This window comes from Phyllostomus hastatus, unplaced genomic scaffold (assembly GCF_019186645.2).
Source record: "Phyllostomus hastatus isolate PE091 unplaced genomic scaffold, TTU_PhHast_1.1 phas_contig_118, whole genome shotgun sequence".
Taxonomy (NCBI): Eukaryota; Metazoa; Chordata; class Mammalia; order Chiroptera; family Phyllostomidae; genus Phyllostomus; species Phyllostomus hastatus.
The window spans coordinates 6,560,316-6,577,137 of record NW_025333543.1 but is presented as its reverse complement, the minus strand read 5'-3'; the positions used below and the strand labels follow the sequence as shown (position 1 = coordinate 6,577,137).

Here is a 16,822-nt window from a genome sequence, read left to right as displayed (position 1 = left end):
ATTGTTTTTATTTGGGTCTCTCTCTCTCTCTCTCTTTCCTCTATTTTAAATATATTTTATTGATTGTTATTACAGTTTTCCCATTCCCCCCTTTTTCCCCTCCACCCTATATACCCTCTGCTACCCACATGCCCCCCTTTAGTTCATGTCCATGTGTCATACGTTCTTTAGCTTCTACATTTCCCATACTATCCTTGCCTTCCCCCTGTCTATTTTCTACCTACCATCTATGCTACTTATTCTCTGTACCTTTTCCCCCTCTCTCCTCCTTCCACTCCCCTGTTGCTAACCCTCCATGTGTTGTTCATTTCTGTGGTTCTGTTCCTGTTCTAGTTGTTTGCTTAGTTTCTTTTTGTTTTTTGTTCTAGGTGTGGTTGTTAATAATTGTGAGTTTGCTGTCATTTTACTATACATGTTTTTTATCTTCTTTCTGTTAGGTAAGTCCCTTCAACATTTCATAAAATAAGGGCTTGGTGATGATGAACTCCTTTAACTTGACCTTATCTGAGAAGCACTTTATCTGCTCTTCCATTCTAAATGAAAGCTTTGCTGGATAGAGCAATCTGGGATGTAGGTCCTTGCCTTTCATGACTTGGAATACTTCTTTCCAGCCCCTTTTTGCCTGCAGTGTTTCTTTTGAGAAATCAGCTGACAGTCTGATGGGAACTCTTTTGCAGGTAACTGTTTCCTTTTCTCTTGCTGCTTCTAGGATTCTCTCCTTCATTTTTTCTTGGGTAATGTAATTATGATGTGCCTTGGTGTGTTCCTCCTTGGGTCCAACTTCTTTGGGACTCTCTGAGCTTCCTGGACTTCCTGGGAGTCTATTTCCTTTGCCAGATTGGGGAAGTTCTCCTTTATTATTTGTTCAAATAACTTTTTCACTTGTTGCTCTTCCTCTTCACCTTCTGGCACCTCTATGATTTGGATGTTGGAATGTTTGAAGATGTCCTGGAGGTTCCTAAGCCTCTCCTCATTTTTTTTGAATTCTTGTTTCTTCATTCATTTATTTGGTTGTTTCTTTCTTCCTTCTGGTCCACTCCATTGATTTGAGTCCCAGTTTCCTTCCCATCACTATTGGTTCCCTGTGCATTTTCCTTCATTTCACTTAGCATAGCCTTCATGTTTTCATCTAATTTATGACCAAAGTCAACCAATTCTGTGAGCATCCTGACCACCAGTGCTTCGAAGTGTGCTATCTCTTAGTCCCTTAGTTGTATTTGCTGTGGAGCTTTGATTTGTTCTTCCACTTGGGCCTTTTTTTTGTCTTGTCGTGCCCATTATATATGAGGGGCAGAGCCTTAGGTTTTCACCAAGATAGGGCAACCTAGTCACTAGGTTGTGATATTGTGTGTGGGGGCGGAGTTTGAGCGGGAACAATGGCTCTTGCTCTGCTCTCTGTTGGATTTCAGTCCCTTCTGCTGCTTCCCCCAAACAAACTGGGCCTTTCTGGCGCTGGTTCCTGTGTGGGTGGTCTTGTGTATGTTCTAGGACTCTGTGGGTCTCTCCAACAAACTCTCCTGTGAGGCTGGGTATCTCTCCCTGTGCATCAACCTCCACAGGTGTTTTCAATTGGTGTTTTGAGACTATATTTCCCGGTGCTGGGACCCTGGGTTGCTCATTCTGTCTCACTCCCCAGTTTTGCCTAGTTTATCTGCACACTAATGTGGGACTGCCTGGTCAGCCAGCCGCCTTGTGCACAGTGCCTCGCTTCACAATTGCCACCTTGCTGGGTCTGCCAGCTGCTGCCTTGCTGCACGTCCTCTCTGTCTGGCTGCCTGTCTCCACCCCTCCTACAGGTCTGGATAAGTGTTTCTTCTTTAACTTTTTGGTTGTTGAACTTCCATTCAGTTCGATTTTCTGTCAGTTCTGGTTGTTTTTTTGTTTTTAAATTGTTGTTGTCTTTCTTTTGGTTGTGGGAGGAGGCACAGTGTGTCTACCTACACCTCCATCTTGGCCGGACATCTGATTTCCATATTTTAAAAAATGTTTTCTCTCAGCTTCCACTTTAATGTTAGTGGACTTGCAACCACAGTTGCAGATGAGCATGTGGAATAACATGTCATAGCAGCAAAGTTAGAACGTGCATTATATTTATGAAAGAAGCTCTTCGGGCAGATAGAGTTGGCATGTCTTAACACCCTTTTTGGGCATACTGCTGAGTTGTCAGATGTCCACATGATTTTCATTCTCATAAATTATACATGATTGGATCAGTTTTATATGCTATATAACAAACGACTACAGATATAGCAGCTTAAAATAACACATTTATTATTATCTCCTGATTTCTGTGGGTCAGGAGTACAGGCACAGTTGAGCTGGTCTTTGGCCATCAGTCTCACAAGTGTGTAATCATGGTGTTGACCAGGCTGTGATCTTATCTGCAAGCTCACCTAAAGGAGAATCTGTTTCCAAGTGCATTCTGGCCATTTACAGAAATCATAGCTGCAGAAATGAGGGCTTCATTTTCATATTGGCTGTTGACCAAAAGCTACCCTTAGCCCCTAGAGACTTCTTGTAGTCCATTGCCACATGGGCTTCTCAGTGTGGCCACTTACTTAATTGAACTAGCAAGGAGAATCTCTACATGTCTCCTACCACGATGGTGTCTTACTTATCGTTGTTAGAAGCGAGTTGCATGTCTCATGCACATTCAAGGGGAGGGAATCGCATCAAGATATGAATAGCAGAAGGTTTGGGCACCTTAGAGTTTTGTCCATCGAGTGTCAAGTTGTATAATTTCAAAAGCTGCACAATCTGGAAATCTGTTCAAAATTAGTACGTGTGTAAGCTAAACTATTAAAATGTCTATTTCACTCTTTGGTAAATGAGGAAGGGCAGAAGTGGAGTTGCAGCCTTAATGGAAGCTGACAGAAAGGAAGAGTAATAGGTTTGAAAGAACAATGAAATGAAAGAAGAGAATATTTCCTATTGTTACCAGAAAAAATGCAAATGATGAATTAAACTCTTCTAGTATGTTACCTAATCCACTTTGGAAGTGTGAGAAAACAATTTGGTAGAAGGTTCCTAATAGACTAACATGTCCCTTAATGTGCTTTCTATGACATGAGACACTTTGTGTACTTTCTATAACTAAATGAGAACTGTTGCTTTGCATGAAATTAGCAATCTCACAATGTACCTTGATGTCTCTGTGTCAGGGCCCGGAGGGTATTGTGGCTTTGATTATTTGTCCCTTGCAAGGGAAATATTTGCAAATCAGCATACTTGGTTTATGGTTTTTAGGCTTCAATATGGTGTATGTCCTACACCATAAGGACACTTGAAGAACACTAAGGACAGGATTGCATGTGGTTCCCACGTAGCCTGTGGCTGAATTGTTTTTTTCAAGGACCCTTCTATCAACTGGCTCTTCATTTGTTTTGTAGGATATCCATGTTTAGCACGAGGACAAATCACAGTGCAGGCAATTTGCTCCTTGTGCAGTAGTTTGTAACACAGTGCTAGACACATAGAAGGTGCTCAGTAAATGCTAGTACGGCTGCTATTACTCCTATTATAATGTATATATTCTGCTCAGTCTTCTCTGAAATTATTGTAAGATACCAAATTGCTAAAGGAAGAGTAACATAAACATGAATAACAACAGTAATACATATCATTCAGTGAGGTCTGCTCTGTTAGGCAGTTTATCTACGTTAACACATTCAGTTTTCACAACAACTCTGCAATATAACCATTATTCATCTTATTTTATGGACAATGATACAGCCTGTGGTGAGATGAATGTTACTTATGTTTATTTACTGAGAAAAGTAAATAAACCAAAGTCCCTATTCCTTAAGCATTTTTTTGTGAGGGTTAGGTTACATTATTTCTCTGTAAATACTTTTGGAGAAGACCAAACAGAAGCAGATATTTCACTTTTAGAAATACAATTTTGACCTGTTCTAATGGTCTCATCTGAGAATAGCCATTTGCTACCAGTCAAGCAATATTCCATGTATTTGTATACCGGGCACTTTAGGAAGTAATTTCACATATCTAATAGTAATTTCCCATTAGTGCCTCAATTTACACATGCAGCTCAGTGGCACCTGTACTACTCTTCTCCTTCCATGGGCACCCTCAGGCCCCTGGGCTGCACTGTTCTGAGGAGTTCTCCACAGCTCTACCTCTCACTGCAGCCACAGTAACTTCACCTGGGTAGCTCCTGATTCCTTATTCTACAAGTCTCAGATGGAATGCTTTTTCTTGGCAGGAATTTTTCTTGATCTCCTAATCCCTTTGGGTGCCCTGTGTCCTTATAACTTCCTAAGGTGACTTCTTTGATATTTGCTTATCCACCTACTTGTCTGTCTCACCCATTAGATTGTGAGTCCCTCTGGGGGCAGCGGCAGTGCTCTGTTTGCTGTGGTATCCCCAGCATCTGGCCCAGGTGTGCATTCAGCTAGTGTGTCCTGAAATTACTAGAGAGAGCAGCTCTGGGAGGGTTATAGGACTCTTCTGAGGCTACCACACCACCACTGGTTTCACATTTAGAGACTAAGTCTCCTAATCCTGATCTTAAAACTTTTACATAAAACATCTTTCATTTTTTTCCATCCAGCCTAAATAAGCTTAGTTTCTTGAACCTTTCTTTCTAGACATCTTTTGTCTAAGTCCCCCCCTCCCCTCCCTTTTCACATGCCATATTTTAGCAGTGCAGTGAAGGGAACACAGGACAAAGCAGACTCTTATTTTGGGGTTTTGTAGAATTTATTATGCTGCATATTCAGTTCTGTCTAGTCACTACCTCCAAGTCTTTGATGTCACCTTAACCTTTTCATTCCAGAGCTTTTCTGTGTGAGGTACACTGTGGCTACGGAGACAAACTCACAGGGTTTTCCACAGAAGGTCTTCTCCAGGAGTGTAACTTGAGAATAGCTTGTGTTCTCAAGAATATGGAGGAAGGCTGTATACTCTCACAAGGAAGGGCCAGAAATGACTGGCTTCTCACAAGCAGGTCCCATAGGCCCACTGCATGTGATTCCTGAGTAAGCCTTCTGGTTTTCTACAATAGTTCCTGCTTGCAGGAGTGTTCCTTCACTTTCCACAGTTGATCTGTTGTGTTGTATTATCTTCTCTCTTCTGTGATTCATAAGGTCACTTCATTTTTAATGCTGTATCTATTGCTCCTACCAAGTTTCCTTTTAGAGCCATACTCTGTTCCTTCCTAATTGCTGGTTAATTAAATGAGAAAATTGTGTCAAGTTAAAATTCAACATCTTCAGAATGCTGCATGATGCAGTCCCAGAGGCTGCCCTGATATAACTGACAGCATATTCTTGAATATTCTTTGAGCAATGACCTGATAGGAGTGCTCACCTGGATCAAATGAAAAGCCTTCCGATTTATTAATTTTGTCTTTGGACTAAAATAAGACATTAGAAAAATTTTACAAATTTATTGTTCACAAAACTAGATTAGTCTTTACCTGTTTGTTCCTGAATTTGTTTTGCCCAGCCCCAGCAGGTATGGAGGTTACATTGATGTCCCTGTACATTTCAGGAAAATCTAGTTGATGTTTCAAAGCACATGCCCCAATTTTTAGGTACTGGTCCAATTTTTAGGTACTTTATCAGGCCTCGGGTATCTTCAAACATAATTGCTAGTGGTCCTGGTAAAACCATGCAAGATAGTCCTTGGTTTTAAGGCAGTCTGAACTGCAGTGTGCAGCCCTAATGTAATGGGGAAAGCTTTAACTAGATTCTTCCCTCTTTCAGAGTGGCTTCCTGCCTTTCCTCCCCGGGGCAGCATACACTGGTGATAAGATGACACTGGACTTACTTTTAAAGGTCAGAGGTAAAAATAAGTCCAGCATTAAAAACATTCATTCTTGCCCTGGCTTGTGTAGCTTAGTGGATTGAGTGCCAGACTGCAAACCAAAAGGTTGCTGGTTTGATTCCCAGTCAGGGCAAATGCCTGGGTTGCCAGCCTGGTCCCCAGTAGGGGGAGCATGGGAGGCAACCATATATTGACATTTCTTTCTTTCTCCCTCCCTTCCCCTCTGCCTAAAACAAACAAACAAACAAACAAACAAACAAATCTTAAAAATTTTCATTCTTTAAAGCATCCCTTTTCTAATGAAAGGCTAATATTTTCTTTTTGCTATTTTGTTCCTTAATACTTTCATCAGTATCCTCATGTGCACGCTGTCATGCCATGATCCTGCACTTTGAAGGCGGGACTTCTGGTGTTCAGGTCATTGCTCAGACTTCAGCTGTGATGTAGGATGAACAAAAATATTGACTTTAGCAGGTATGGAGTTGAAGTGAAAGTTAAATTCTGTAATATGTGAAAGTGCTTTTATTGTAAACGTTATATAATAGGTAAATAGATTGAAGTTGCAAGTACGAAGTATTGATATTATACCCAGAATTGCCAAATGCCATATCTCAATGATTTTAGCCAGAATATCCAGTAAGACTATAAAATTAATAGATTCTCAAATGAGCACCTTCTACTCTCTAAATGCTTCTGTGCCTGCTTTTCTCTTTGTCTCTCTATTTCTTTTAATGCCCACCATTATCTCTCTCAACTCTAGTCAGCTTTCTATAACTAGACAGAACAGAGAAGTGTGTTCTACTTATTAGTTACTATTGCTGTACAATCTTAATGAAATAAAACCAAATGAGTGAAATGTTTACTTTTATCTCTTTAAAACACTAAAATATTTTTCACTTATCAATTAATTCTTCATAATTAGTGGATCAGTAAATCAGTGATTTTCAGTAGAAAAGCTTTCCCCTTCATTGCTTTATGCTTTGTTTCTGGGGCATTAACAGCAAGGCTACTAGTGTACTTTTAATTCAGGTAAACCTTTCTTTCTGTCTTAGAAGTGTAGATTTCTAATTCTATGTTCAGTTTGTCCTAGAAAGGTACTGAAAAGTATATGGCACAGATACAAATGTTCATAGCTACAGAATAGTAAACAAATACTCTGTTTTGGTGACTTTTTTTAAATAATGGGAAATGTGAAATCATAATGTAAGAAGGGGAATTTTGAGAATTTTAGGCACCTCAGAATCAGACTGCCAGTTACTAGCTCTAGGTTTGTAATTAAGTTTGATTTTTTTTCTTTCCTTCTTTGAAGTCTGCCTCCTTCCACAGACTGTTGAATGGGAAATAACAAATCACTGTGTTTTTGTTTTTTTATAATGACCAAGCAAAGCCACCTCAGCTATACCTACTTTTGTCTTACAGCTTTAGGCTGATTTCTTTTTTCTATGCCTTTTTCTAGTGCCTGGAAAGCATCCTCTTAATAAAGTCTTTGACTACTGACTGAGCACATTGTGTTAGTCCAGACTCTTGTGATTAGAAATGATAGACCACAAGTCAATTTTATTTTAAGAGGGGTACAGGAAGAAGAGGATTTATTGAGAGGATGCCCAGTAGCCAGGAAGGATGGAATCAGTGTATTCTTCCACATCTGCATCTTTGCAAAGGGTTCATACATAGCTCAAGCTTCTTTCCTCCTCAACCAGTGTGATTCCTTAGAAAGGTTGTGCTGTTTGCTCAGCACCTTGAAGCAGACCCCATTCATTTGCTCACATTGCCATTCCATCCCTCCTCCTGCCTGCTTTTGTCTGGTTAAGGCCTACTTATTCTCCTTGACCTCTTTCCAGACCCCCAGCCTGAGGTGCATCCCTTTTATGTGTTTCATCAAATTCTGTATACAGGAACTATATATACATTTATCCCACTTTATGGCAATTGCTTGTTTACTTGTCTGTTTCCCAACTAGACTTCGGCCTTGTGGAAGTGGGAACTGTGTCTGATTCGTTTCCATTCCATGCTCTCATTCATAAATAGAGAAAGTTGAATGAGCCTCGGATCTCTATTCATAATAGTGACTTTGATTTTTTGGGCTGAGCTCAGGTCAGATGCCAAAGCCCTTTCTGTTAATGACATCACAATTCTGCTTCTAATACCCTTCTTTGTAAAACTGGGCTAGATATGATCCCCTTCCACAAACAAAAACAGTAAACAAATAGGAATATGTGCACAAAAAGCCCTTTAGGTCATTGTTGTTTTGGTAATAGTCAAAGTTTCATGTAATATCTATATATAAATGATAAGGACTAAAATATATTTATAAAATATATATCTAACCTACTTATTTTATTTTTCAATTACAGCTGACATTCAATATTATTTTAAATTAGTTTTAGGCATACAGCATAGTGGTTATGTTACAGGGCAAAATGTAATCTGACTGCCTGCTGCTGTAGACAACCATAAAACTGAGATTGGTGGGGAAGGAAAAAGTCTTATTAACAGTTTGCCAAATTTGAGGGAGCTGGGATCACTGCTGCTCCAAGCCATTCTCTTGTGCAAAACACAGAAACCCCCTTGTTCTTCAAAAGACTGAAGTCCAAATCCATGCCCAGAGATCCCCCTCCATTCTTATCTGCCCTTTTAGAGCCCAAGGCTGCCACACAGATGGGTGTTTGTCTCTCTAGCTCCAGACTCTGTCTTTCTCTGGAGCGCACACTTGTGGGCCAGCATCTCCATTGTCCCACCACAGCTTTCTCCCTCTCCTGGGGCCAGGTTGCATGGCCAGATCACTGTAGCCAGTCATGCTAGGGGCTCAGTCCAGTGGGCCCTGGCATCCAAGACTGCTCATGCCTTGGGGCCATCAAATGTTCCCGGCTCACCCATCTGTGTGTCACTCTGAGAGTGAGAGAATGGAAGCAGACCAGGACCCGTGCCATGTGGTGCAGGGCTGCAGCATCCCACCCAAGCTTGCTGCTGGTGAGGTATGCATCCCATGTGAGCCTACTTCAGACCGTATGAACAGAGCTATGAGCAGGGCCTGGCATCCCATGGGCCTGCCACTGATGGGGTGTGCATCCTACGCATGCCACTCAGCTTCCATCAACTAGCTCCTGACTCTGCAAACAAGGGGAAGGAAAAAGGGAAGCACTTACGTGCACATTCTGTTTGAAATCTTTCCTGCAAAATTCTGTGCACTGTGGGAGTGTCAAAATTCCCAGCCAGTTCCAGGCCAATACCCACCATAAGTGTCAGCCCACACTGTAAATCAGCCCTCTTTCAGCCACCATTATCCAGAAGCAGGCGGGAGGGTTTTCTAGCTGCACAAGGGCACAGCATCTCTGCCCAGGGCAGGGTGTCCCCTTGTTACAGGTGTGTTGTGACCTTTTCCAGGCCCCACAGGCTCTGTGCAAGCAGTGTCATGAGCTGCGTTAGTTGTTTACTGTTGCCTCGGGAATACTGTATGGAATTGTACCCTGGCTCTGGTTTTAATCCTGGGCTGCTTTTGGCACTTTTCACCCATCTCAGGGTTCCCCCACTTCTCCAGCAAGGCAGTCTTTTTCGCCAGCTGCTGCTTCAATCTGCTGTCTTGGAGTTTCTGTCAACCCCTCCCTTCTCTGGAGGGAGCAGGCTCTCTTGCTAGATTGGGTTTCTCCCCATCCCCCAGTGATCTGGCCAGACCCCCCTGTTACAGTTAGACAATTATGTAATTTACAAAGTGATAGCCCTGATAATTCAAGGACCCACATGGCACCACATACATAGTTATTACAATATTGTTGACTATATTCCTTATGCTGTACTTTACATCCCTGTGACTATTTTGTAAGTACCAATTTGTACTTCTAATCCCTTCACCTTTTTCACCCAGTCTCCCAAACCCCTCCCATCTAGCACAACCATTGGTGTGTTCTCTGTATCTATGGATCTATTTCTGTTTTGTTCATTTATTTTGTTCTTTAGATTGTACATACAAATGAAATCATACGGCATTTGTCTTTCTCTGACTTATTTTACTTAGCATAATATCCTTTAGGTCCATTCATGTTGTCTCAACTGGTAAGATTTCATTTTGTTTTATGGCCAAGTAATATTCCATTGTATATATATGTACCACATCTTTGTTTTATATTTTAAAAATATATTTGATTATGTTTTTACAGTTTTTCCATTGCCCCCTTAATTCCCCTCTGTCCTGTATACCCTCTCCCACCCACATTCCCCATCTGTAGGTCATGTCCATGGGTCACTGGACATGTTCTTTGACTTCCACATTTCCTATATTATTCTTAACCTCCCCCTGTCTATTTTGTACCTACCATTTACACTACTTGTTCCTGTACCTTTTCCCCCTTTCTCCTCCTCTCCCTCCCCGACTGATAACCCTCCAGGTGATCTCCATTTCTGTGATTCTGTTCATGTTCTAGTTTCCATACTTGTTGTTTTTTTAAGGTTTGGTTGTTGATAGTTGTGAATTTGTTATCATTTTACTGCTTATAGTTTTTATCTTCTTTTTTCTTAGATAAATCCTTCAACATTTCATATAATAATGGCTTGGTGATGATGACTCCTTTAACTTGACTTGATCTGAGAAGCACTTTATCTGGCCTTCCATTCTAAATGAAAGCTTTGCTGGATAGAGCAATCTTGGATGTAGGTCCTTGCCTTTCATGACTTGGAATACTTCCTTTCAGCCTCTTCTTACCTGTAAGGTTTCTTTTGAGAAATCAGCTGACAGTCTTATGGAAACTCTTTTATAGGTAACTGTCTCCTTTTCGCTTGCTGCTTTTAAGATTCTCTCCTTATCTTTAATCTTGGGTAATGTAATTATGATATATCTTGGTATGATCCTCCTTGGATCCAAATTATTTGGGACCCTCTGAATTTCCTGGACTTCCTGGAAGTCTGTTTCCTTTGCCAGAGATTGGGGAAGTTCTTCTTCATTATTTGTTCAAATAAGTTTTCAACTTCTTGCTCTTCCTCTTCTTCTGGCACCCTTATAATTCAGATGTTGGAATGTTTAAAGTTGTCCCAGAGGTTCCTAAGCCTCTCCTCATTTTTTTTTGAATTCTTGTTTTTTCATTCTCTTCTGGTTGACTGTCTATTTCTTCCTTCTGATCCAAACCATCGATTTGAGTCCCAGTTTCCTTCTCTTCACTGTTGGTTCCCTATACGTTTTCCTTTGTTTCACTTTGGATAGTCTTCACTTTTTCCTCTATTTTGAGACCATACTCAACCAATTCTGTGAGCATCATGATTACCAGTGTTTTGAACTGTGCATTGATAGGTGGGCTATCTCTTTGTCACTTAGGAGCTTTGATCTGTTCTTTCATTTGGGCCTTTTTTTTTTTGTCTTAGTACAACTGTTAGTAAGGGGCAGAGCCTTAGGTGTTCACCAGGGCAGGGCAAACCATGTGGCTGTGTTGTAGTGCTGTATGTGGGGGAGGGGTCCAAAAGGGAACAGTGTCCCTTGTTGGGCTCTGTGCTGGCTTTCTGTCACTTCCACCACTACCCAGAAGCAAATTCAGGCCTTCTGGTGCTAATTTCTGGGTGGGTGGTTGTGTGTACATTCTAGGACCCTGTGGGTCTCTCCAGTGAACTCTCCTGTCAGACTGGGAGTTTTTCTGGCTGCTGCAACCCCCACAGATTTGTTCAGTCAGAGGTTTTGAGGCTTTATTTTCCTGCACTGGAACCCTGGCTTGCACAGTCTGTCTTGCTCCCCAGTTGTTCCTCCCGGTTTATCCACACGCAAATGTGTGACCCCCCATTCTGCCAGCTGCCTCCTCACCCTGTCCACCAGCCACTGCCTTACCTGCCCCAGTCCTCCAGGTGCTGCCTTGTCTTGTGGTGAGTCCTCTCCATCCCAGCTGCCCGTCCTTGCCTCTCCTACCACTTTTGGATGAATGTTCCATTTTTAACTCCTTGATTGTTGGACTTCCATACAGTTTGTTTTTCTGTCAGTTCTAGTTGTTTTTTTGTTTTTAAATGTGTTGTTGTTCTTTTTTTGATTGTGTGGGGAGGCACAGTGTGTCTACTTATGCCTCCATCTTGGCCAAAAGTCTTGTACCACATTTTCTTTATTCACTTATCCTATTGATGGGGACTTGGGCTGCTTCCACATCTTGACTATTATAAATAACACTACAATGAACATAGGGGTGTATATATCTTTTCAAATTAGTGTTTGATTTCTTCCGATATATACCAAGAAGTGGAATTGCTGGCTCATAAGGGAGTTGTATTTTGAAGTTTTTGAGATACCTCCATACTGTTTTCCATAGTGGCTATACCAAAAGTGCACAAGGGTTCCCTTTTGTCCACATCCTGGCCAACACGTTTTTTGTTGATTTATTAAGGATAGCCATTGTAACGGATGTGAGGTACTATCTTATTGTATCTTGAATTTGCATTTCTCTGACAATCAGTGATGTTGAGCATCTCTTCATATGTTTATTGGCCATCCGTATGTCATCTTTGGAAAAATGTCTTTTAAGGTCCTCTGCATATTTTGAAGTTGGACTTTTTTTTTGTGTTGAGATTTATAAGTTCTTTATAAATTTTGGATATTAGCCCCTTATCAGATGTATCACTGGCAAAGATCTTCTTCCGTTTAGTAGGTTGTGTTTTGTTATGTTGGTGGTTTCCTTTGCTGGGCAAAAACTTTTTGTTTGATGTAGTCTCATTTGCTTATTTTTATTTTGTTTCCTTTGCCTGAGAAGACAGATCAGAAAAAAATATTACTGAGAAATGTCAAAAGTTTTTTGCCTATGTTTTCTTTTAGGATTTTAATGGTTGCAAGTCTTACATAGAAGTCTTTAATTCATTTTAAATTTAATCTTGGATATGGTATAAGAAGGTGTTCTAGTTTCATTTTTTTTTCACATATCTGTCCAAATTTCTCAACATCATTTGTTGAATGGACTGTCTTTACTCCATTGTATGTTCTTGCTTCCTTTGTAAGTGAACCTTTCTTAACGGGCAACCAGATCAACAGTATAGTTGATATGGAGAGAGTACCAGGAACCAAGTCAGGAAAATTCCTGGTAGTGAACATTAATTTTTAATGGCTTATTATTCATTTTTTCTATTGAATCCAATTATTTTGATGATTTGTTAGTAAGCTGAAAAAAATTTACTAATATATGCTTACTTTTGTCAGTTTGTCCTTCCTTTTTAGGGGTAGTATAATCTTTAATAACCATTGAGTGTAGTTATTTTCCATTTGTCTTAAAATTGAAATACTGCTGTTGTTTCATCGAGGATTCTGATGTCCCACAAAACATACAGGGCATCTTCTGTATTTCACTGATAGTTATAAACAGTTTTGATTAGACTTTTCAGTGGTTAGGAATCCATGGAAACCATTCACAACAATAGTTTGAATAGGCAAAAAACTAAAAAAGCTGCTCTTTTATTCTTGTATGTAGCATTTTTCTTTCAGGGTGTGTAACTTAACACCTAGTATTCTGAGCTTGTGTAGTGCTGAACCAATTTAATAGGGGTTTGCTGTGGTTCTAAGAATTTTTATCACCAGAAACAAAAGATTTCAACAGAAAGAAAAATGAAAATTGGTTAGCATACTCATGCATTCCTTGTTCTTCTCTCCCTCTCTTTTTTTTCAGTGAGCATGTTTTTGAACACGTTAACACCGAAGTTCTACGTGGCCCTGACAGGCACTTCCTCACTAATATCGGGGCTTATTTTGGTAAGTAATGGAATTCTTCCTATTTAAAAACTTGTTTATTATCAATACACATATATATTAGTATATGTACGGGGAAAAAATCTGAAAGAATACACACTAGCAGCTTTGCTATTATCTTGCGTGTGTGTATATGTTGGGTTGGCACACAGAGAGGCCTTTCACTACTTAGGTTACATATTTCTAAAATATTTTTTAAAAACTTTAGGCAAAGCATATATTATTTTTATCGAATTGAAAAACAGGAAATAGAATATAAAGGAAAATGATTCTGTGTCAAATTCTAGTGTCTAAGATACTGTAAAATAAATGACTCAGTTCAAGTAAAAATATTTTCATTACTCCTTTTACAATAAATTACAGAATATAATTAAGATCAGCAGAAAAATAGCTCAGTTTCTTCAAATTTATTGACTTGGGTATGACAGTTCTAAGCTTTTCCCCCGATCTCCTATTCTGGTAAAATTTGCATTTATTTCCCTATTGTTTCTTTTTAAAAATTTCTAAATAGGTGAAAAACAATATAATAATCATATCTGTGGCTCTATTATACTATGCTTGAAAATAGTTACAGGTTTAAGAAATTGTAACACCTGAAGTCATTTCCTTTACTTTAAAAGCGCCTTAGATAGGATCATCTAAACTCAGAATCATTCTCCTATAAGTAAATGACCTTTAAGGAGAAAGTGGTTTTAGAAAGTTTTTTTTTCTCTATACATAACTCTTTGATTATTAATTATTATAGAAATAGGACTAGAAAGATATTACAGGGTTTATGTTAAGAGAATATCTGTAGAGAAACAGAAGTTTTGGGGGAAAAGGGCACCAAGATGTGGAGCAAGAACACAAGTGAACCTAGATGAACAGAGGATTTCAGAAGCTTGAGCTTATAAGGTGCAGAATGAAAAGGTGGAGCAATGTGTACAGGGCAGAAACCTGCAAACAAATGAGAGTGATGGTGATAGTGTGGGGAACACCTTTTTTGTGGCCACAGCCTGTTCAGGTTAATCATGTGGGTTGCTGGACTCAAGGGAAGATGTGTTTAAAATTGATACATTGGACCAGGAATGTGAAGAACATCAGCAAGGGGCACTCCAAGATTGTTATGTAAGTGGAAATCCAAATAGAAAGCCCAATGTTGACTGCAGAGACCAAACCTAGGTGAGGGGAAGCATATTAAAGTTCCTTCTTGAAATGGGTTGAAATGAAGTATATGTATAATTTGTACCATATTGCAGCTCACATGCAGAACTGCCCGCCTGTTTGTGTCTGAAGTCTTTCTTATTCTGTGGGGACATGAGAAAAATAAAGGCCTCACAGGGAGTTGTTCATAAAGGTGTAAGTGATTTGCCTATATTCCTGTTGTTGATTTGTAGCAAAGCCAGATTTAGAGCCTATGTCTCTGGTTTCCGCCTTAATATGCTTAATGGACAAAAGAAACTTTAAACTTGGAGAATGCTTTCACATGCTTGATAAATTATTAATGAGTATATGCTGAAAACACAGCAACCTTTTAGCATATATATATTGGGGGGGAGGGAGTGAGGAAGTATTACAAAATCTCTGTCTAATATCACTTACATATAAAATAATACTTTAGTATTTTTTTCTAAAACATCTTTTAAATCTTTTTTGTTTAAACAAATAAAACATGGTGGACATTTCTGTATACAATTTGAATAGCAATTTTATAGTGAAACCAGTAATCTACTGTGATATGGAAAGGTAGGTTTGTGCATTGCTCTCAGGGATGTTCACTTAAGAACATTACCTACTGAGATGGTACTTAATGTGTGCCAGGCAGTGATCTAAGCACTTTAAATGCTAACTCATTTACTCTTCCCAACAGTACAGTGAGGTAATTGCTAATGTCATTTCCATTATGTTTATGCATAAACTCAGTGGTAGAGTAGGCAAGTAGGCAACCTGCCTTAGGTCACATAATTGGTAAATCGTGAAGTTGGGCTTCTACCCAGGCAGTCATGCTTTTTAAAAACATTTTTTATTTATTGATTTTTAAGAGAGAGAAAGAGAGAGAGGGAGAGAGGGAGAGAGAGAAAGAGAGAGGCAGGCATCGATTTGTTGTTCCACTTATTTATGCATCATTGATTGATTCTTGTGTGTGCCCTGTCCAGGGACTGAACCCACAACATCGGTATATTGAAATGATGCTCTAACCAACTGAGCCGCCCAGCCAGGGCCAGTTGTGCTTTCTCACTCATTTCACCACCTCTTGGTTAACTTTTTGGCTGTTTTTCTGGTTTGCTAAATAAATGGCAGGTCTGGATTTTATTCTAGCAGTATATTGGTACAGAGCATTAGGCTTTAAATTAATTACAAGAGTATATAGGTTATTTGTTTTCACTCTGGTAAGTTAGGCCCCCAACAGTCATGTTTCCTTCTAACTCAGGGATGGTGAAGTCTCATCAGCTTATTTTTCTTGTTCTCCAAATAAAGGGATTTCCCTAGCCCATGGCCATTTTTTGCAGATCCGGGCTGGTAAGGCTCTCTCCCTGGCCTGTGGACTGCAGCTGCTGAAACTTCATCACTGTGGTGCTGCCTTATGGGATTGTTGCATTGCATTATTCTCAGGAAGCAGAGGATATTGCTGACTGATGTGGTACTTTGAGCAAGGGAAATCCTCTAATGTGTGAGGATTTTTAAAGGCCTTTCTCAAAAATGCTTGATCTGTGCTGAGGGCAAAGTAACTACAACGTAGGAGTAGCTCTTGATAGTGTTAGACGTCTGCTTTAGATTGTTGACACTGGCGTTGTCTAGCCTTTCGGGGCTCAACTTTGCTAACCCTCAAAATGGACCTAGGATGGAGGTTTCTGTTCAGCCACAACTCTTTTCTGCCAAGTGCGTTTCATGAAGAAGCAGTATTGAGGTAAAGGAAGAGGTACTTTGAAAAATAGCTGCTTAGCAGTTTGTTTCCTGGCACCAGGGAGATGATTATCTAACTCTTCTCCCTTGAGCAATGTTAGAAGAGCCTGCTTTGAGCATTCAAAGAACAGTGCTGCCCCTGGGGAAATTGCTTGTTTGAGGACCTCAGGATTCCTGTGCTGGAGGCTAAAATTATCATGTGATGTGATGTCTTAGGAGAAGAGAGGTAAAAAGAAACAAAAAACCCTGGTATTTCTCTTGTGAAGAAAAAGTCAATTAAATGAACAACTAGTCATAGAAATAAAATGGGTTTGCCAAATGTTGCTCTCTTTCACACTAATGTGTTTAAAAATAAATGAGGACTAATCAGTATGCATTTTACTAGATGTCACAGCTAGTTCTTAATTTCCCAAGTTAAAAACCTGCGGTGAGTTCTACCATCTACCTTTCTCTCTTCGC

At 39.8% G+C, this 16,822-nt stretch overlaps 1 protein-coding gene across 6 annotated transcripts in view; it reads left to right on the top strand.

Moving 5' to 3' along the window:
- Positions 1-16,822, top strand: part of ST7 (suppression of tumorigenicity 7) — a 322,327-nt gene that overhangs the window by 162,887 nt on the left and 142,618 nt on the right. For all 6 annotated transcript variants that reach the window (XR_006786701.1, XM_045847588.1, XM_045847595.1 and 3 more), the window contains exon 2: positions 13,401-13,483. Coding sequence is in view for 5 of the 6 variants with exons in the window: in XM_045847588.1 (XP_045703544.1) it covers positions 13,401-13,483 (83 nt within the window). In the remaining variant the exon portion in view is untranslated. The remainder of the gene's footprint in view (positions 1-13,400; positions 13,484-16,822) is intronic.